The sequence below is a fragment of the Hirundo rustica genome, chromosome 20 (genome assembly GCF_015227805.2).
Source record: "Hirundo rustica isolate bHirRus1 chromosome 20, bHirRus1.pri.v3, whole genome shotgun sequence".
NCBI lineage: Eukaryota > Metazoa > Chordata > Aves > Passeriformes > Hirundinidae > Hirundo > Hirundo rustica.
This window is the reverse complement of record NC_053469.1, coordinates 6,038,923-6,059,864: the sequence shown is the minus strand read 5'-3', so window position 1 is coordinate 6,059,864 and position 20,942 is coordinate 6,038,923. Positions and strand designations below refer to the sequence as shown.

Here is a 20,942-nt window from a genome sequence, read left to right as displayed (position 1 = left end):
TTCCACCATCCTCGGCTCTCCCTGCTTTGCTGCTCTGTCCCAGTCTGCCCTTGGAGCTGGTGGAGCTTGTGCTGCTCCTGGCCCTTGGCAGGGGGAAGAGCAAAGTGTGGTGCTGGATGAGAGAAGACCCTCTCTGGATTGAAGTTTTAGAGTTAACACGGGGGAAATGTTGGCTCTGCAGCCTCTGGAGTGAAGTCCTGCTCTTGGCATGCCTTCAGCATTTTCCATGAGTTAATCATCAATTGCCAGCCTGCTGGGGGAACAGATTATGGGAAACTGCAGGGCGGGATAAAGAATGCGGGAAGCGCAAAGAGAAGACATTTGATCCCCTTTCTCTCCCTAGCCCATGCAGGTGGGACAGCTCTGCTGAGGCTCCTGGGCAGCCCAGGAGGAGACACAGCCGTGCCCACCTTGGTCTCACCCTCTGCCTCCTGAGCCACCTGCCTCAGCAGACCTGGGGTATCCCCTGGTGGAACCACATTCCTCATCCCAATGAGCCATCTCTTCCAGCCTTCCATCTATGGCTATTTCAGCCGAGTGCTGTTATATTTAGCCGCTGTCCTTCGGAATTACTTGAATTCTGTTATTTTTAGGGTGAAAGAGGATTGCCTGGACAGACTGGCCAAACAGGGAAGCGAGGATCACCGGGAGGAACGGGCCTTCCAGGGAGCCCTGGCGACCCAGGACCCAAAGGACAGCCGGTTAGTGGGGGTGGAGATGATCAGAGCTGACTCCAGGCTTCTGCTGCAGGAGAGGGTGCAGATCCACAGGCTTGGACAGCAGGGTGATCCCTGGGAGGGTCCTTACAGGGGAGCCCACATCCAACTTGAGCATCATTCTGGGAGAAGGGGTAGGACTGATACGGAACAAGGCACAGAATGAACCCAAACTACCTCAGATGAAATACACTTGTTTGGCTGTTTTACATAAAACCTCGTGCTAACAGCTTTCAAGCTGAAAGGTAAAAACCAACACCACCATATATCATTTTGTCATTGATCATAGATCAATCTCACAGATTGTTTTCTCTCTGTGACACAAGTGACACATTCCTTTGCCCTGTATTGTCACTCCCTGATTTGCTGCAGGACTAGTGACAGTGTCCCTTTGGCTGAGACGACTCCATGACATTTAAACCCTTCTGACTCCCCATGTGCTTTTGCCTGAAATTCCTCTAGAAAGAAGGCTTGGTTGATTCTCCTAATGCAGGAAAGACCTTAGTCCCCTGTTAGCAGCAATTTTCCTTTCCAGGACCCAGAAATGGGCAGTTAAATCAATTTGTATCCTTGGAAAGTTTCTTACACTCCACCGAGTCCAACCAAGGCCTTTCTTGCCAAGCAATTTCTCACTGTCATGACCTTTTTTCAAGGGAAAACTTCCTAACAGTGAGGTTTCCAGGCTGATGCTGGAATGACTGTGCAATAAAAGGGGTGGAAGCCCCATCACTTGGCTCATTCACAACTGAGTGAAGAAGCCACTGCAATGCACCCCAAAAAGCCACGGTCAGAATGGGTGACACAGTCCTGCCAAAGGCCAAACAAGCCTTATCTGTCTCTGATGTTCCTAACACTAGAGAAGAATCATCTGGTGGAGGTTTCTGACCCCTTTTGTTTTTTTAAACGTTGAATCATCTTGAATTTTGACATCTGAGAAGCCCAAAAATTTCAAAGGATGACCGTGTCAAACATGGTGAAAGGAGGATGTTTACATAAGGACACGCTACCCAGGGTGGGTTTTTTATTCTCAGAGTACATGCTATGTGCTGATTCAAGCTTGATGGTCTTGCAACTATTTTATTATTCTTTTTCTTACGAAATTGAGGAAAAATCCCCACAGAGTAGAATAGGAAAAGAATTAGAAGATACATGTGGTTATCCTGGGCTTGAGCGGGAGGTTATGTTGTAGGAACGGACACTTTTTTAACAGCTTGAATGAGCACAGTTTATTGTTTGAATTAGTAGGTCAGTCCATTCTGCATTAGAAATAAAAGAGGAGCTTGTTTTAAAGAACTTTGAGGCTATTATTTTGCAGCATGACATTCCAAGATCAACCTCAGAGTAGATGCTCTCCATCTACTTCTGCTGAGCTAAGCCACAGAAGCATCTGCTAGGAATAGTGTGGGTGTGCCTCCCATTTTGGGGGGCAAATAGGTGGCATTGGTGAGACCTAAGGGATCAAGTGAGTTGCTTCTAGCCTGATGTTTCTGTAGTTCCTCCTCCAGGTTTTGTTTGTTTTTTTTTTTTTTAATTTTTCTTTCTCATCAGTCCTGCTTAGACTGAGGAATACTCACAGATTTCTCTTTCTCTGGAGCTGCTGAACTCTTGGTGCATCTCTGAGTGGCATCTCCAGCCATCAGTGTGAATTTACTGTTGTCCTTTGTTCTTGTATTTGTCTTGGCTGTCCTTGCAGGGAGACTTTGGCGAGGCAGGATTTCCAGGGATTGCAGGACTGTTTGGGCCAAAGGTAAGAGGCTGCTGGTGACCAGTGGGTTTTCTGGTCTCACTTTACTGGGGACAGGTAATGCCACACTTGTTGCATTGCTAGCAGCTCTGCAGGAACTCTGGAAATTGGATTTTGATCCTAACTTACTTTAGTTTGTGAATCTTCATTTTTTAAGTGCTTACATATACTTTGTTGGAGGAAGGGGGCTGTCCTAGAGATTCTGTGGCTGCTTTCCCCCTTCCTGACATTTCTATTTCCAGCATCAACCATCAGCCTGCACCTGAGACATTGATGTGCACCCCTAGCACTGAGAGCCTTGACTTGAAATTTAGACTAATTTTATTTTAATTTAGCATATAATTAAATTAGCATATAACTAAACTTTAAATTTAAGCTTTAAATTAGCACATATTTTCCCAGGTGAAGAGGAAACTGTTTTCTGTCGAAAGCAAAAGCCTTGCAAAACAAGAGTGGGAAAAGAATTTACAACAAATTGGATCTTCCCAGTCCCATAGACAAGAGGCAGCACCCCTGTCCTTAAATCAGAGCTCTAGGCAAGGGCATAAACACAGGGTTTGGTTATTTAGGGGACCTCACATCTCCCTTTCTGCTCGCAGGGCCCCCCAGGAGACCTTGGGTTCAAAGGCATTCAGGGACCACGTGGGCCACCAGGTCTCACGGTGAGTTGTTTTCCAGTTTGTGGGTTTGGGAGAGTTTTCCTCCTTCTCCCCTGTTTCTGTGAGGCTCCAGGGGCTGTGAGGAGCACAGTGCCCAAGGCCATGGCACCACCTCTGAGCCCCACAGCTGCAGGTGACCGCACCTGCACGGGGCTTGGAGACAGCCACGCTGCACAGAGCGCTCCAGCTGCACTGAAATCCTGCTACTTATGGAATTTTGGGGGTTTAACAAGGCTCACAACAACCAGACTGTGAGGACTTGCAGTTTGAAGTGGTTTTGAAATGGTTTTTTATTCCAGCTACAGATACCACCACCAAGTTGCTGAAAAGCAGCAAAGATTCAGTGTCTCCACTGAGTCTGCCCTAGTGAAAATGACTGTCAGGTCCCACGTGGGGGTTGACAGGCCTTTTCTTTTCTAGGGAAAAGAAGGAATCATTGGTCCTGTTGGTATTCAGGGTCCCACAGGAAGCCCTGTAAGTATCCACACTTCTTCCCTGCCTCTGCTTTTTAGAGGAGTTTAAGTGCTTGAGATCCAAGATGTTTGAGGCCAGCACAAGTAACCCCCAAATCCTGCTGTAATCAGGAAAACAAAATGGGGTTTAAGATCAGGGGCTTCAGGAAAGTGCAGGCTTAGTCTCTGGCTGCATAGACAGTTGCTGGATGATTATTAGCTGAAAAGTGAGGAGCAGCAATACATAACTGCAATGTTTCCAGTAGACAGGAAAACAAGGATGTCATTGCAGATTTTTGAAAGCCAGAGTTTCCAAAGAACTTGGCCTGAGGGAATGAGACAGGGTGGGGGGGAACTCATTTAAATAATTTTTTTTAAAATATATATTAAACTAGGAACCACTTGATTTTGGGAAGTGTAGAAAATCCCTGCCTGCCCTAAAATGCCCTGAACACAGATGAAAGATCAGGTCAACGCTGTGTGAAAACACAAGCATGGCACCACTCAGAGCTTAAAAGAGATAAAAACCAGTGAGATGAACTCAGGCAATGCCAAAACAGCCAGTAATGGCATTTTTTGCTTTGGGATGGGGAGGCCAATATGACAGCCTGGGCTGATGAGTTAGAGACGCACCTGAGTCCTGTCAAGGAGCTTCTGGGGGGCAGCACCCAGCAGGGCAGCCTGAGAACGGTCAGTGACAGCCACCTCCTGTGCTTTGCAGGGGCCCAAGGGAGACAAAGGCAGCCGTGGGGAGATGGTAAGTGCTGGTCCCACCCCGGGGGTCCCTAAGAGGGTCCCTGACTTTGAGCAGTCAAGAGTCACTCTGGGCTCTGCTGTGACCACAGGGTGCATCAGGTTCCCATCAGGGCAGGACACTGATTACACACGTGTACACACATCCACACCACTCTGCTGGTAAAATTTCCATTTCTTTAACCCAGCAACACTTCACCATGTTGCCCACAGCTGTGGTGTCTCCAGTACAGCGCCCAGCCCTTGGCACGGGCGCCTTGGGAACAGTACAGGGAGATTTTGGGTCAGTAATGTGCATTTTCTGACAGCTTCTGCATTTTTTTTTTTTTTTCCCCTCTTGCAGGGTCTTCAAGGTCCAAGGGTAAGTATCTGACATCCCTTTTTCTGACTGGTATCTTGTATTTAAATAAAACAGTTGCTTTTAGCAAGTGTGAAGCTGCAGGGTGGGTAATTGCACACGTGGAATGTGATGAGTTCTTGGGATGTGGCGTTAGTGACAGTTGAGGAGCTGAAAGGGCTGGGAACAAAGGATGCAGCAGGAATAGCCCAGGTGTAGACAGATGTACCCAGAGCAGGGACAAAATGGGGCCACCCCCTGTCTTTTGAAAGTTTTGGGGGACAGGCTGCTGTAAGGCGTCAAAAATCCAGCTGGGAACAGATTCCTGCTGGTAAAAACCATGAGAAATGGAACTAAAAGCTGGAGAAATTTCACTAACTAATGCCACTCTGTCTTTAGGGTCCTCCAGGCCCACGAGGACACCCTGGCCCTCCGGTATGTACTTGTGGGAAGGGTTCACGATTGAAACAAGCTGAAATGATTGCTGTGATACTCTCCAGAGGGACTGTTCCCTCACTGGAAATCACGGCTTAGCCCCGTTCCTCGTATGCAAAACCATGTGTGTGAATGGAGCAGCATTTCTTGTGCTTTAGTCCAAACCATCCCCAAGAGTTTTCCAGAGACAGCATTGTTGCCCCTCTCACTTCTCTGCACCGAGGGGCTCAACGGGAACGGGGGTTTCAAAAAGCCGTGGCTGAATATCTGTGCAAGTGACTGACCAGATTTCTGGCTGATGCGCCTTTTTTACCTCTGATTTCCAGGGACCTCCAGGAGTTCCAGCCTCATTTGTAAGTTGCCATTCATTCTCTGTGTGTTTGTTGGTGATGATAACAAGTCCTGCAGAGCCAAGGTGCTGCTGGGACCCTGAAGACACGCACTCAGGTCCAGCAGGAGATGCTCTGTTAACAGAGCAAGGCTTGAACTGCAGCCTTAGATTGAGAAGTGTTTTCTTGCATCAGGGCCTGTTCAACTTCTAACAATCTCAGTTTCCATCTTTTTTACACCACCCCAGCAACAGGACAGCTTTGGGGCAGATTTCCAGACACTGATCGACTCCAACACCGCGCTCAAGAGAGAGGTACGGGGGAATATTTTAACTCCCTGGTCTTTGCTGGAGCTGGAGACTGGGAATGGTCTCATCAGTGCTTTCTGTGTGCAGGAAGTTTATACAAAACCCTGATTTGTCACTGTTCCAGTGGAATATCTGGAATTTATGCAGGCGAAGGTTCAGTTAGAGAATATAGTTCTGTTGTGTCTCTGATTTGTGAAGCTTCAGAGTGCCTGACTTTGCCAGCATTTCAGTGATGACCTGTTTGGGACAATACAAGGCCTGGGGCTCGCTGGCCCCAAGCCAGCACAGCCTGTCTTTGACCACTGATTTTTCTCAAAATGCTGCAGAAACCCTTGTGGTTACAGCACCTGGTGCTCCCAGGGCACCCCTGACTTGCCTTCTTTTCTCTCCAGGGTTACCAACATCCAGACCTTCTCATGCTGGACCATGGAGGGGAGATCTTTAAGACTCTACACTACCTCAGCAACCTCATTCAGAGCATCAAGAGACCCCTGGGAACCAAGGAGAACCCCGCACGCATCTGCCGGGACCTGATGAACTGTGAACAGAAGATGACCGATGGTAGGAAGCCCCGAATGTGCAAAGGCTGCATCCTCCACAGGGCTGTTTCACACAGTCTCCTTCCCTGAGAGCAGTCACCAAGAATCCAGAGCTCTCCTCTTGTCGTTTGCAGAAAAGGTGAAGTGTCCTTGTTAATCCCCAAATCCTGCATTTCCTCAGGTACCTACTGGATTGACCCCAACCTTGGCTGCTCCTCAGACACCATACAGGTCATCTGTAACTTCACCAACGGTGGCCAGACGTGTCTCAGCCCTGTCACTGTGTCCAAGGTAGGCACAGCTCTGCCCCAGAGCAGCGTTTCCCACACTGCTGTTGCCACATATTTCACAGCGTGTGTCGTCCCAGGACGCGGGACAGCGACCGCAAGGACATGGCGCAGGGGCTGGGGGAGCATTAGTGCAACTATAACGCTCAGAACTGCTCTCAGGGGTTAAAAAATACACCTCAGGCTCTTGTCAAGACAAAGCCATGTGTTCCAGGGATGTTTAATGAGCCCAGAGCCTTAACGTGACCGGTAATTTCACAAACTTCCTTTATTGACTTAACTTAATGATTGGGTCACTCTTGCATTTTGTTTTCCGCCACCTGGAGAAGTGAGATCAGCTTAAATACACAAGATTCCAGTGAAGTTATTGCTTTGGGATTTTTGTTGAGGAAGTACTTGTACTAAAAATACAAATAGCAATATCTGGGCTTGTTTGCAGATGAACTGGAACCTGCTTTGCAAATTGTATTGAATCTGAAGCTTACCTTCGTTTCCTCCTACTTAAGCACCTTCCCGTTTGTTCTGCAAAGCAGAGGACCTGCTGTGTCCCCATGAAAGCTTTCCAGAATGCCTTGGCATCTGGCTCTCCTGCCCATATTCACACCAGAGCCAGCTCTGGAGAAAGGACAGGGACCCCTCTGCAATCTCCCCTTGCACTGACCCTGCTGCCCTCAGCCCCTCTGCAGTTTGCCCCCGTGACCTCTCTGTCACCTCTACAGCTGGATTTCGACATCGGGAGAGTCCAGATGAACTTCCTGCGGCTGCTGAGCTCGGAGGTGGTGCAGCACATCACCATCCACTGCCTGAACACCTCTGTCTGGAGGGAGGGCCCCTCGGAGAAGCCCTCGGAGAAAGCCGTGCGCTTCAGGGCCTGGAACGGGCAGGTGTTTGAAGCCAGCGGGCAGCTCAGGCCAGAAGTGGCAGCTGATGATTGCAAGGTATGTTGCTGTGAAAGAGGGAAGAAGAAGTGGAGAGAAATGCCAGAGCCCACTCTGGGGCTCAGGTAACACCTCTGCTGCTCATCCCACAAGGGAGAAGGGTCGGGTTTATCTGTTCTACACTAATTTTCCAGTCCAGGATGCTCTAGCAGCTCCTGTGAAGTAGATGGCCTTCAAGTAGAAGGCAAAAGATGAAATTCTGAGGTTACCTGTGACGTACAGCGGCAGTCAAACGCCAGAAGGGGGAATGGCTCCCCAGGGGTGGTGACCCTGGCTCTTGTCTGGTGCCCTGCACAGTCAGGGGACACGGGGCTGCCTTCAGGCTCACAGCATTAGCAGTTTGTCTTGGTGGCACCACTCAAGCCATTTCTCATAAAGGGTTCCCCAAAGTGCTCTCTAAACCCCCCCCAGCCCTGCTCAGCCCCAGGGACAGTGCCTTGTCCCACAGAGGGATTTTCAGGCTTATGCCTCACGGAACACATCCCTTTCCAGCAGGATTCCCCCGGTTCATCAGTGTCTCTGTCCCCACTCCCCACACAGATCAAGGACGGACGCTGGCATCGCACCCTCTTCTCGTTTCGGACACAAGACCCTCAGCAGCTGCCAATTGTCAACATCTACAACCTGCCCCCATCCGAGCCAGGGCAGCAGTATCACCTCGAGGTCGGCCCTGTCTGCTTCCTTTGACCCAAGCTCTGGAGCCCGGGCTCTGAGGCCGCGCTCCCACGCTTGGCCTGTGCTCACAGCTGGGCTGGAGCTCTTGGGTCAGCTCTTGCTCCAGCCTTCGGCCCCAGGTCTCCAGGAACCCGCGATCTACTGAGCTCAGCCAGGTGTTGAAAGGAGGAAGAACGAGGACGTGGGGGAAGCGGGCATCAGTCAGGACGTGAGCAGTGAGAAGGGATCGGGGGACTGGATGCTGTGGTTCCACACACAAAGCTTTTTCCATGACCAAAGAAAACATTGAGAGAAAACCTCAAGCGACTTGCAGCGTGTGAGGTTTTTGTTGTTGTTGTTCTTTCCCCCGCCCCGTCCCCATCCACCCACCCATTTTTGTCTGGTTCCTGAGTTACCAAATGTTCTTTCCAGTGAAAAAAAAAAAAAAAAAAAAAAAAAGAATTAAAAAAAAAAAAAAATAGAGCTTCCCTCTCAGAGCTTGTCGCCTTCTGGACGGCCAAGTGCTGCATCAGGTCTCCCAGGCGGAGCTGCAAGTTGAATCTGGCTGCTCTGTGTACAGGAAGCATTTTGATGTGCAATATTAGAAGAAACAAAATATATATATTATATTATTTAAAGCAAATAGAAAAAGGAAAAAAAAAAAAAAAAAGAAAATAAAGCCAAGTTCCTCCTTCCATGAGTTTAATCAACGCTCCCTCTCAACGCGTGGTGTTGGAGTAGGGGAGAGTCATGAAGCGAAGAAGGGGGGATGGAAAGAGGAGAGGGGAAAAGATTGGTGCTAAAATAGAGAGAGGGAATGGGCTCATCTGATTTGTTTCTACCTCTCACTGTGAAATCTCTGGTGCTCTTAAAAAAGCGTGTTATTTTATATATATGATTTTATTTAAGGTTGTGAAGGTGCTACAATGTCTTGCCACAGACCCAAAAAAAAAAAAGAAAAAAAAAAAAAAAAAGCCCCATAGAATCATCTCTCTGGGAAGAGAGGAGATGACATTCTACAGTTAAATCAGAGAAACAGCCACCTTAAAAGGGATCCTTCAGTGGCCATGGGTGTTAATAACACAACTCCCACCACAGCCAACATCACTTACGGGATAATTGACAAGCAAATTTGATTTTTTTGGTTCATCAGCACTTCACTGCTTTGGGAGGGGAGTGAGGGACACAGCTCATCTGGAAGTGTTGAGCCTCAGAGAGCTCTTTGGGGTTGGTTGAGTTGGGGCTGGACTGAGTTGCCCACGCGACTCCTTGGACTAAGCTCACGTTTAAACCCAGCTCTGCGACTCTTCCCTCGGCCCCTCTGTCAAGACTGACATGATGGTACCTTGTTTCAGAACCCAGCCGAGCTTGGAAGGGTTTTGTTTTGTTAAGTTTTGTAGAAATTTAGTCTCTGTATGTAAATTTGGAGGATTTTTTTTTTTTTTTAAGAGGATAATTATGGTAATCTTTAATTCTATATAAGGAATAATATTGATGTAATCAGAGCTGTACTGTATCAGAAACTTTTCAGTGCCTGTTTGGAGTTTTCATGTCTCATATGGACTATGGATTTTATTTTTTTGAGGGGAAAAAAAAAAATTATCTGTGAGTCTCTCTTTGTGTATTTTTTTTTTTTTTTTTTTTTTTTTGTCACTACTGCCTGCTGGTTGGTTCCCAGCCACCATAGGAAAAGGTTAACAAGGATCTGTCCCTAATACCTCGCCCTCCACGCATCCCCTGCCAGAAATACCTCATCCCCAGGCCAAAATCACCACCACCCATCACTCGCTGCCTCCCTGCACACTCCCCATGCTCCACATCTCTCCATTTCTCATCCCATGCCATTGGCTTTGTGTTTTCTCAAGGCTGCAGCCACCATTTGTTCGCCTTAAAGCCTTTCTTTTTTTTTTTTTTTTTTAACTTTAAATAAATATTTAAAACTGAGGCAATGGAACAGGACTGGAATTGTTTGTTTTTTGGGTTGTTTTTTTTTTTTTGGTTCATAAGAAACTAGGTGGGCAAGAGGTGCAGGAATACCCCAATTCCCAGGGGTTTGTCCAAGTGATCTGAGGAGCCAAACCCACACCCCAAACCTCCCTCTGACGCCAAATGCACAACAAAATTGGGATCCCCTTGGCTCCCAACTGCTGTGCCCCATCCCTGTCCCTACCCTGCCACAGGGCTGGGGAGCCAGAGGGGAAGAGAGGAAGAGAAGAGAAAAAAAGAGAAAAGAGAAAAAAATAAGAGAAAAAAAAAAGAGAAAAAAAATAAGAGGAAAAAAAAGAAAAAATATGAAAAATAAGAGAAAAGGAAAAAATAAGCAAAAGAAAAGAAAGAGAAAAAATAAGAGGAAAGAGAAAAAAATAAGAGGGAAGAGAAAAAGGCGAAAGGGGGCGGAAATGGGGTGGGGGGAAACAAAGGGAGCTAAAAGGGAAAAGACGAGGGCAACAGCAGTGGGCAAAGCATGGGGAGGGGACACAAAAAGAGGGTGGCAAAGGGAAAGAAGGGATCAAAGGGGAAAAAATCCTGGGTTTTTTGTGACACAGAGCACAGCAGCCACCTTGGCCTTGGCGACAGGGGCACGGAAAGGGCTGAGATGTGTTTGCCCAGCCCTGCTCCGCCCTGGCACCAAAACCCGGCTGCCAGGGCTGATTGTGAGCTGCAGGTCCTCAAGCTGCTGCTGAGGGCAGGCCAAAAGCAAACACTTTTAATTAATTAATCATCACGCTTAATTATGATGCCAACATTAGAGGTGCAGTACGGCGCTGTTAAATAGGGAGGTGCTGCATTTAAAGAGGCTGTAATGTAGAGTTTATTAAAAGGTCTGGGCCCGCTGCACTGATGAGTTCCCTGTCTCACAGCCAAGACGCCCTCCCCATGGAATCCCCCATGGAATCCCCCATAGCCTCTGCCCTACACGAGAAACCAAGAGGAAACAAGGCCAGTGTGGACCAGAGCTCTGAGAGCTGCCGTGGAAGCTCTGTGGTGTCCACGGAAGGTTTATTTGCCATCTCCATAAGGGTTGCTTTGCCCTGGGGAGGAAAGCCATGTCCCGCTGCCCTCTGTGTCCCCAAGGTCTCCAAACACACCTGAAGCTGCCAAGCACTTCGCCAGGCGCCCACAAAATTAACTGCAGTTTCTGAGAACAAAAGCCTGCGCTGGGGAAGCATTAGGTTGGGGGTTGGGGCGGGGGGGGGAAATCCTCCTTTTACACTGAAGAAATCCAAGATTTTGCAAGTTGAATTTCCTCCACCTGCTATTGCTTCATGCCTGAGCAAACAGCCCAGCAGCGGAGCAGGCACGTTGGTGCTGGGGATGTCGCTATATAAGGGACAGAGCTGAGCAACGGCCTGGCAGAGCAGGAGCATCCTCCTGGACGGCCAGGAGATGTTGGCCACCCTCTCTCTCTTTCTGGGGCTGCCCCTCGCCCTGGCCACCCAAAGCTGCCCCCCGCTCGTTCCCGTCACCTTCGACAGCACCACCATCCCCCAGGTAAGCCCTGCCCTCAGCCATCCTGTGCTTTCCTGTCAGCATCCCCAACCCTTATGGATACAGGAGGAGCACTGGCAGCTCAGTGTTTATCTCACTGCCTGCCCACGCTTGTTTTCCTAAAAAAAAAATTCCAGCCTGCTGCACGGGAGCACAGAGAGGGGTGAAGCCTTGCAGCTCTGCAGCCATAATCTCATGAGCAGGGGCTTTTTGGGGTTCCTGCCTCCATCTCCCTGCAAACCAGGCTGGGCAGCACCAAACCAGTGCCTCACCACTCTATTTTTAAAGTCCTTCAAGTGATGGTGTCTCAGGTCACGAGTCTCCATCCGCAAACCCTCCACAGCATAAACAGTATTCAGTCCCTCGGGAGCTTTTAGCGGGAGGAGAGCAATGACAGCCTGGCAAGGAGCAGCAGAAAGAGCATTGCAGAAAGGACTGGCCAACCTGGGAAAGGGAGCAGGGCCTTAACAGAAAGGGGACAAAACTCAGAGAGCCTCAGAGCGCAGGTCCTGCCCAGGGCTGTCACCTACAAGGGGTGCTGCTGGCTGTGGGACAGCAGGACACAGGACACGGCATTTGCTTTCCCTCACGGGGTGTCTGTGGGTGACCCTGGCACAGCCCCTCCAACCTCCCCCACTCTGCTCCCCTCTGCAGATCCTGGGATGGTGGTTCTACATTGCTGGTGCCTCCAGGTATCCCCCTCACCTGGAAGAGATGAGAGCAGTGAAATTTGAGGCTTTTTCCTTCTCTCCCGGTAGCCATGAGGATGAGATCAACATCACCGAAATCATAAGAATGTAAGGACAGATCTGGCCCTGATCTGGCTCCCCCACCCCCAGGGGCATTTCTACCCTCTGGTGTCATCCTCTGGGCTGAGACACCCCACAAATTGGGGGCTGGAGAGCGGCTTTGGCACATTGATTTAAGCTCCACGGTCCTGCTCATGTTCCAAACCCCTCGGGTTCGGTTGGGGCGAGCTTGGGGGTGTTTGTTCTCTCTGACCTCTCTGCCCCACAGGAATGAGACATGTGTAATGAGGAACTCCAAGGCCCAGGTCCTCCAGCAGAACTCCACCTTGGTGCACGGTAAAGCTCCAGTTGTAGCACTGGGATGGGGTGGGGGACTCAGCCAGCCCTTGAACCCTCCTGCTCCTGCCCCCCAGCACTTGGCACCCTGAGCCTTTTACACCTACAATCATGTCTGGTTTTACATCTGAAATCATGGAGGTGGGCGAAAATATTTCTTCTACCACACACCACGTCTCTGGCAGTACTGTGGGACCAGAGCGGTCCCCACTGGGATGAGGCACAAGGACAGAAGGTGATGGGCCTCAGCATGGGGTGGACTCTCACCAGTGGGGAAATCTCACTCTCTCCATACCTTCCAGTTGATGATAATGGCGTGGCTTCCGTGGCCAGAATGATCCAAAGTGACAAAGACCTGCTGATCCTGAACCACATCAGCACTGACTTCCCAAATCTGAGTCTCTCAGGTGAGCAGATGTTTCCCCAGGGACAAATCGAGGGACATGGACATCTCCAGTCCTCACAAGCTGGGCAAAAAGCCCCTTTTTCCTCTGATCCAGAGAGAGGACAGATGGAGACAGGCAGTGAGCTCCCCATCTGCACTGTGGGGATCACCCAGGAGCAAAGCAACCCTAAAACTCCACTTCCTCCCCGCCCTTCTCCATTTCTCTGACAGCACGGACACCCAACGTGAGCAAGGAGCACATGGAGGAGTTCAAAGCCCACCTGCACTGCCTGGGCTTCACTGAGGAGGATGTGTTCCACACCTCCACCGAGGTACAAACCCCTCCCCGGGGTGGGTGAGCCCCAGGCCAGGGTCTGTTTCCAGTTGGGGTGGGGGTCTGGGGGCAATGTGAGTTTAGTCCCCCAGCACAGCTTCCCTGCCGTGCATCCCCACTCCTCCTCGAGCATCCCACCCCAGCCATTCCTGGTGGTTCTGGGGTGAGGGAGCTCCAGGAGCTGATCTCCTGTCTCCCACAGCATGCCTGTCCCCTGCCTGGGGGTGAAGATCCACAGCTGGGCTAACCCCCATGGACCTGCTCAGCTGCTCCATCCTCATCCTCCTCCAGCCCCAGCCAGGCTCAGCACAGCCTCAGAACCTCTCAGCCTACCCATGTTTTGGTTTTTCCTCCTGGATTAAACACCCAGTTTCACTGTTCTCAACTGGACCCAAAATAAACTCCTGAGTTTCAACCACTGGCTGCTCCTGCTCCATCTTCTCTGGGACCCCCTCCTGCCCACCCTGCCCATGGTGCTGCACCTCCAAACCCACCCAGAGATGTGAAATGCTCCAGACAAAACCCAGCCAGGGCCAAGCGTGGCAGTGTGAGCAGAGGGGCTCATCCCTCCCACCAGCTCTGTGGTGGCAGGGGACCCTCCCAGCCCCAGGACATTGGGACACGAGCACCCACCCCTCAGGGTGACACACAAACCTGCCAACCCCCTCGAGTGTCCCCCACCACAACACCCTTAGCACCTGAACACCCCCACCCTCAGCTTTCAAGCCAAATCCCACCAGGCTCCAGCTACAGCACGGGCTTGTGCGGGGGTCACGGCAGGGTGGGGCGACAAGAGGTGACACTGCACCTTCACCTCTGTCTCTGAGGAGGGAAAAGGGGAGAGGAAGGGAAAAGCCATCACCCAGAGCCGGAGCAAAGTGTTCAGGGAGGCTCTGCTGCCACAGAGGAAAAGGCACCAAAATGCCAGAGAAACAAGACAACACAGGGACAGCAGCAGGACAGGGAGGGCCAGGGAGCTGCCACAGGGGATGTGTCCAACAGGACAGGGGTGACCTCTGAGGCCCAAAAGCACCAGTTCTGGCAAGGATTGACAAAAGCACCTTCACTTCAAAGCCCCCTTGGGTTTGCCTGAGATTGGGGTGGGGGGTCCGCAGCACTGTGAGGGCTGCACAACACCTCGCGGGCAGAGCAAGAGACGGCTACGGCGGCTGCTCACAGGGAAAAAATGGGCACAGTTCGGGCAGGTTTAAGTTTTAAATGCAGTAGCTGCATCACCAACAGCCCACTCCTACCAGCGCCTGCTGACAGCAGCCACCTCCGAGACTGGGGCAAGCGCCAAGCACGCGGCTCTGCCCTGGGCATCGCCCCCAAAAACCACCGGTTGCGACACAGGGGCAGATCCGGGAACGCTGGGCACAGCCTGTCCCCTCCCAGCAGAGCTGCAGGAGCCAAGAGCGTCCGTCTGTCCGGGACTGTGCTCACTCAGCGCCCGGACAGCCATGGGCACGGCCGGGCTCCTGGTCATCCTGGGCCTGGCAGCGCTGCTGCCCACGGACGCTGTTCCCTGCGGAGCCCAGCGCCCGGACAGCTCCACGGCCTCCAAGGTAGGAGACACGCCGGCCTCGGGGGCTGCCCCACGCCCAAAATGAGCTTGAGGGTGCTCTGCTGAGCCTCGGGAAAGGGGAAAACCTCACCTTGTCCCCACTGCTGCCCCAGCACACCTGCCACTGGCAGTGAAACACCCGCAGCAGGCGGGAAATGTTTGCTGTCCAAACCACCTCGAATCACCCAGATTCCTCCAGTTCCCAACAGCGACCTCGAAACAAGGCTGGGTATTTTTTGGTGCAAATCCCCCGCTGCCCTGACCCCGCCACACCACCCAGGGCACTCACAGCCAGCACCCTTCCCAACCCTCACACCCAGCTATTTGTTTTATATTTTCCCCCGGTTCGTTTGCAAATGTTTCACCTTGTCGCTGCTAATGCGGGAGGGAGAACCAGCAGCAATTTTAGCGGTGGGGAGGGTGGAAATCTCAGGGTTCCTCAGCAGCTGTCCCTCCCTCCCCACAGCTGCTGGGGACGTGGCTGTACGTGGCAGGGGCTGCCCAGTTCCCCCCGCACCGTGTGGAGATGCTGCTCATCGATCACGCCTATCTGCGCCTGGAGCCCGGCGCCAGCGGGCAGGAGCTGCTCATCAGCCACTACGTGGCCGTGTAAGATGCAGTCCCTGTGCTCTCAACCCGTCCCCCTCCCTGCCACAGCCCTAAAATCTTCCAGCACAAGGTAGGAGCACGGTTCCGTGTTGGTTTCTCCAAAAGGAGCCTCTCCTGTCAGCTCTGTGCACCCCCTCTCCCTCGTCCCCTTTATTCTTTATTTCAACAGTCCGCGGGTTTAGGCAGGTTTCGCAGGGCACAGAGGTCTCACAGGCACCAAGCCCTGCAGGCGAGGAGAAGATCTCTCTAGAAGCCTGTATGCCACGGCTGCTGGCTCTGCCGGGCACAAAAAGCTGCTTCCCCCACGGGGTCAGAATTTCAGGGGATGATTTTTTTTCCCGTGCCAACGCAAGCAGCACTTCAAGGTTTCAGTTATTTCAGGGTGGAAATGTCTGACCACCAAGGAGGGAGCAATGGCAAGGCTGAGACCACCAGCTGCCACTGGAGATCAGGCAAATGCACGAGAGAAACCTTGATTTTAACAGCGAGAGAAATCAGCCCTGAGGAGGAGGTGGCGGATGCCCGGTGTGGGGTCAGGATCAGGAGCAGGGCTTTGCTGGTCCCTTCCAGACCATGGCATCACCTCCTTCCCCTCTCTCTCCAGGGGGAACCAGTGTTTCACCAACAACCTCACCTACCTGGAAGTCATTGCCGGTAACGCCACGCTGGTGAAGCACGGTGAGCAGCACCACCCAGTTATCAGCCAGCCCACGCCTTCACACGGACTGAGACACACAAAGCACCCGTGTCCCTGCTCTACATTATCTGATGCCTTTTATTCCTGAGTCTCCTCGGCTGTTTGAAGCCTCGGCGGGCTGCAAACAGCTCCCCAAACCCGGGGGCACCCAGGGTATCCCTGCTCCTGGGGCACCCCAGGGATCACAGCCCCACCATCCAGCCACATTAAAGCCGCAGGGTAACGCTGTGCCAGGAGCAAACCTGCCCCCATCCCTGCAGGAGAACACCATCCTGTTTGTGAAGCTATTTCACAATCCCCTGGGGGAGGGAGGGAGCACTCGGGGCAGGTTTCGGTGAATTAATGAAGCCTCTCGTTCTGAGTCGCTTCCTCCTTGCTGAGGAAGTGGGGTGAGCCAGCCTGGGGTGGGAATTGCAGCCCCTGGGATGCAGTTTGCACTGACCCTTCCTACCCTGAGTCCCAACACACCACATCATCCAGCACATTCCAACAGCAGGACGGGAGCTGGGGGACTTGGGCTCTTTCACACCCCAGCCCCATTTCTGAAAAATACAACTTATATAAACCAGGAGCTAAAAAAAATCACCCTATTTCAGGACATTTGTCTTCACCTCCTGCTGAAGGTTGAATCCCAGGGGGCTACTGCCATTGCCCACACCTGGGCTGGAGTTTTATTGCTGATGCAGCACTGAAAACCTGAGTTATTGTGTTTGTTCTCTCCAAGCCAAGACCCAGCACACGGAGGGGATGCTGATGAATGTGAGCTCTGAAAACCTTTTACTCGTCCAGTACCAAATGCAGAGGGAAAGGACGTACTTGGGGCAGTATCTCTATGGTATGAAACTCCATCCTAAAGTAATTCAAAGCTATCATGGGACACCGAAACACACACACAAAATTATCAAGTAAAAGCATACAGCGACTTGGTTTCACCAGCAGTCAGTGACTTTCCTGAGAGCGATGCTCCAGGGGTCGTGGGATTTGCAAATCCCTTTAAACCCACATCTCTTGGAAAGAGGAGCAAGTTAAAGACCAAACCAACTTACACCACAAATGTTCAAAGAGCAGGAAGCAAGTACAATTCAACATCGATATCATAAAATTTTCAAGCCAACCACGATGCTTCAGCACTTAACCTCCCAGGGCAGAGCACGTGGCTTTGCAGTGCTAAAGCTGATCAGATTTAACCACAAACCCATAAAGCAGCAGTTCTGACCCTGATAAGGCTCCCTGTCATCCTGCCAGGCTGCAAAAGCAATTGCTTAAGAGATTTTTGAAGACACATCTAGAAAACTGCCCCCATGCTCTGCCTCGGTCCCTGCTGACACCCCAGGATTATCAAACCACCCTGCAACCCCTCTAGGCATGCAGGACCAGATTGTTTGGGGGAGGGCTGAACAAGTGATGCCCAAGGTTGGTTTTGTTCAGGTGTGTTCACTCCCCCACACAGACCACATCCACAGCCAGCTCTGGTGGGGAGGGGGCAGCAAGGACAGGGCACAAAGGGCTCTGCTGAGGCCACCAGTCCACAGCTGAACACCTGACAAATCCTTCCCCTTCTCCAGCCAGGAACCCAAGAATAAGCAGAGCCGAGCGGGAGGAGTTTGAGCAACACGCCGAGTGCCTGGGGCTGAGGGGGGAGCAGATCGTGTATGCGCCGTGGAAAACGGTACTGGGCACCCTGGGGGGGGGACAGGGTCACCAAAGCCACCACAGCCCCGCCAGGCAGGGCTGCAACACCCGGGCTGCACCTCCAGCTGCCGAACTGGGCTCTTGGAGACACGTTTTGAAGGTGTCGGAAATTATTTGGGGGATTAAATAAGCGCTGGCTTGCTTCAGCAGAGGTTGAAAATAGCACCCCTAAAGCAAATAGCCACACCTGAGCATTCCCACTGGGAACCCTGGTAACAGCCTTCCTGCCCCTGCCAGGGGGAAATAGGCAAGGGATTTTTACCCTGAAATTACTTATTTTGCCTTGAAACCCCTGATTTGCACCACAGCAAGGAGCAGCTGCCCCCAGGAGCTGCAGAAAGGGCAGGAGACCCCAGAGAGTTTTTCCTTCAGGTTTTCCACCAAGACATTAACCAGGTCCAATCCTCACCTCTGCCACCCAGTTTAAGCCATTTTATCCTGCAAATGACCCAGACCCTGAGTTGGCTTGACAGAGGTTCCTGTTTGCAAAGTGAAGGTGAAAAACATCTTACCTTTGCTGCTCTGTCCTGGTCATCTGCTCATCCACATCAGCAAGCTCTGAGTTTTCAGAGGCACCCAAAACCCTGCTCCAAGCCACCAGGCTGGATCCAGCATTGCCCCCAATACTTCTCCAGCCCCAAGAGGCTTCTTTTCAAGCTGCCCCACAGGCTCAGGGGGGACAGGGACACAGAATGTAGGGCCAGAGGATGGAACTCTGGGAATGGGGCTGGGGCAAGGTCAGGTCTCCTCTCTCATTGAGCAAACGAGCAGCACCTGGGAGGCAGAGCCCAGCTCCTCTACATTAACTGCACACACCTGTGCATTGGGCGGTTGCAGTCTCTGGATCACATTTAAATTTGGGCAAAATGAGGGGAATTGGTCAGGACTTCCTGTGCTTACGAGCACTGGTGCAACCAGGGCTGGCAGTTACTGGCCAAAGTAAGCCACTGCACCTGAGGAGTAAAAAACCAATTAAACAAACACAGAAAACGTTTTGGAGACCTTTTGTCATCAGGCTGAAGGAGGTGGATGTGAACAGAGCACTGGAGCAGACTCACAAAGCCCCGTGTTAGCTGCAGGCACTAACAGAACTAAACCTATGCTGAGTGCCTGAGCAGCACAAGCTTTTTACTTATTTCCCCCAAAGTCTGAGTTCCCCCTTTTCTTCAGAGGACACAGAGCCCAACTTTGCCGCAGAAACTTGGTTTCCTCTTTCCAGCACAGGCATAGAAAATGGCACCAGCAGGAGCTGGGCACTTGGGCAAGCAGTGTCTGTGCTTGGGCCACCACGGGGAAGCTCTCTTAGACATGATCAGCTAAAAGGAAAATGCTTCTTTCTTGGCTAAAATCTCTCTTGCTGGCACCTTGGCAGATTCACTTACCCTGTTTTTGTTGTTTTGACAGGAGGTGTGTCAAGTGAAAGAAGCTGAAGGAGGCAACAGCCTGCAGCCAGAGCCCGTGGCTGCAGTCACAGCATCACCTGCTCCAGGTACTCCCTGGCCTGGGAGTGCAGGGAACTGACCCCACACAGGGCAATAAACGTTTCCTTCAAATCAGATGCAATTTGGTGCCAAATTGATTGAGAGCAGAGGGTTCTGAAGAGGTCAGAAGTGGGGTTTGCAAAAAACAAACAAACACCTTGTGTGGCATCCAGCAAGGAATTGGGAGAGTCAGCCTGGAGTTTCCCACTGAGCGTGGAAAAGTGCTCTGCCAAAAAGCAGCGCTGCAATGCAGCAGTAAGAGAGATCAGCCAGGAGAGGGCAATCATTAACTATTTTAAACAAGCAAACAAAGTATTTGAGGAGTAACAAGGGATAGAGAGAAACGTAGCTGTAACAGAGGAAAAGGGGCTGAGCTAAAAGGAATCACCCAATTCTCTTGACAGCAGTTTGACTGCCAGGTAGCCCAGGTGGGACAGATGTTCCTGCCCAAAGCCTCTGGACCAGGCAAGTGCTCCCTGGTCATGTCCATCCACAGCTTGGTTTGCACACCGTGTCTGACACTGACGAATTCCCCTCCTGCCAGAGGGAAGGGGTGCTAACCCAACCCAGCCTGGATTTTTGGTGTCCCAGAGAAAACGTGACATTTTCTCATTTCTCAGCAAGCTCAGCTTCCCTGGAGCTGGGAAGTGCCAAGAATGACATTGCTCTCCATGCCTCCAGCACACCCCTGCACCCATCAGGCGCCTCATACACCCCTCACCCCAGCCCCAAAGCGGGGACAGCACCATCACTGCCATTGTAAAATTGGGCAAGTGTAACAAGAGACTGCTGCTGCATGTCTGGAGAGTAATTCAGTCTCAGCTCTAACTTAGTAATTAAGCACTGAAAATATCTCTCTTCCTTAAAAAGGAAGAAAATGAGAAAAGCCAGAGGGAAGGCAGCAGTGAGCCCTGTGACTCCCTCTGGAGCTCCGGGGTGCTCTGTTTCTGTCCAGCTGCCTTTACCAGGCACAATGTCAGTGTTAAACCTTTGGAGTGACTGCTCTAGCAAAAATGAATTCCACAAAATCACAGAATCATTAAGGTTGGAAAAGATCTCAAAGGCCAAGTCCAACTTGTGTGATCAATCCCCACCTTGTCAACCAGACCAGAGCACTGAGTGTCACATCCAGTTATTCCTTGGACTCTTTCCAGGGATGGTGACTCCAGCACCTCCCTGGGCAGCCCCTTCCTACGCTTGACAGATCTTTCAGTGAAGAAATTCCTCCAATCTGCAACTCCCCTGGCACAGCTTGAGGCTGTTCCCTCTCCTCCTGTCCCTGTTCCTGGGAGCAGAGCCCGACCCTCACCTGACTGCACCCTCCTGCGTCAGGGAATTGTGGAGAGTGAAAAGATCCCCTCCGAGATTGCTTTCCTGCAAGATAAAAAATGAGTTCAGCCCATTCCCTCCAGGTCTCCAGGCACAGGTACCCAGCCAGCCCCTGCTTCACCCACC

The 20,942-nt window shown here is 51.5% G+C and overlaps 3 protein-coding genes across 6 annotated transcripts in view; all 3 read left to right on the top strand.

Annotated features, from left to right (window-relative positions):
• Positions 1-8,557, top strand: part of COL27A1 (collagen type XXVII alpha 1 chain) — a 184,924-nt gene extending 176,367 nt beyond the window's left edge. For all 4 annotated transcript variants that reach the window (XM_040083099.1, XM_040083097.2, XM_058423083.1 and 1 more), the window contains 13 exons: positions 594-701; positions 2,410-2,463; positions 3,060-3,122; positions 3,540-3,593; positions 4,293-4,328; positions 4,668-4,685; positions 5,061-5,096; positions 5,423-5,449; positions 5,674-5,739; positions 6,126-6,294; positions 6,454-6,563; positions 7,279-7,497; positions 8,038-8,557. In XM_040083099.1, coding sequence (XP_039939033.1) covers positions 594-701; positions 2,410-2,463; positions 3,060-3,122; positions 3,540-3,593; positions 4,293-4,328; positions 4,668-4,685; positions 5,061-5,096; positions 5,423-5,449; positions 5,674-5,739; positions 6,126-6,294; positions 6,454-6,563; positions 7,279-7,497; positions 8,038-8,184 — 1,107 coding nt within the window. In that variant the 3' untranslated portion in view covers positions 8,185-8,557. The remainder of the gene's footprint in view (positions 1-593; positions 702-2,409; positions 2,464-3,059; positions 3,123-3,539; positions 3,594-4,292; positions 4,329-4,667; positions 4,686-5,060; positions 5,097-5,422; positions 5,450-5,673; positions 5,740-6,125; positions 6,295-6,453; positions 6,564-7,278; positions 7,498-8,037) is intronic.
• Positions 8,558-11,519: 2,962 nt separating this feature from the next.
• On the top strand, positions 11,520-13,826 carry LOC120761649 (alpha-1-acid glycoprotein 1-like). The gene is made up of 6 exons (XM_040083105.2): positions 11,520-11,643; positions 12,295-12,437; positions 12,658-12,725; positions 13,028-13,132; positions 13,342-13,442; positions 13,647-13,826. Exons 1-6 carry the CDS (start codon positions 11,539-11,541, stop codon positions 13,689-13,691), a joined length of 567 nt encoding a protein of 188 aa, XP_039939039.1. The 5' UTR covers positions 11,520-11,538; the 3' UTR covers positions 13,692-13,826.
• A 1,075-nt stretch (positions 13,827-14,901) lies between these two features.
• LOC120761648 (alpha-1-acid glycoprotein-like) lies at positions 14,902-19,542 on the top strand. Its single transcript, XM_040083104.1, has 6 exons — positions 14,902-15,009; positions 15,475-15,617; positions 16,222-16,295; positions 17,039-17,149; positions 17,880-17,983; positions 19,411-19,542. The coding sequence occupies exons 1-6, from the start codon at positions 14,905-14,907 to the stop codon at positions 19,525-19,527; spliced, it is 654 nt and encodes a 217-aa protein (XP_039939038.1). The 5' UTR covers positions 14,902-14,904; the 3' UTR covers positions 19,528-19,542.
• The last annotated feature ends 1,400 nt before the right edge of the window (positions 19,543-20,942 follow it).

Coding starts and splice junctions, on each gene's coding strand:
- LOC120761649 (XM_040083105.2), top strand. CDS start 11,539: ATGTTGGCCACCCTCTCTCTCTTTCTGGGGCTGCCCCTCGCCCTGGCC. Junction 11,644..12,294: donor ACAGCACCACCATCCCCCAG/GTAAGCCCTGCC, acceptor TCCCCTCTGCAG/ATCCTGGGATGGTGGTTCTA. Junction 13,133..13,341: donor CCCAAATCTGAGTCTCTCAG/GTGAGCAGATGT, acceptor TTTCTCTGACAG/CACGGACACCCAACGTGAGC.
- LOC120761648 (XM_040083104.1), top strand. CDS start 14,905: ATGGGCACGGCCGGGCTCCTGGTCATCCTGGGCCTGGCAGCGCTGCTG. Junction 16,296..17,038: donor CGCCACGCTGGTGAAGCACG/GTGAGCAGCACC, acceptor GTTCTCTCCAAG/CCAAGACCCAGCACACGGAG. Junction 17,984..19,410: donor TGTATGCGCCGTGGAAAACG/GTACTGGGCACC, acceptor TTGTTTTGACAG/GAGGTGTGTCAAGTGAAAGA.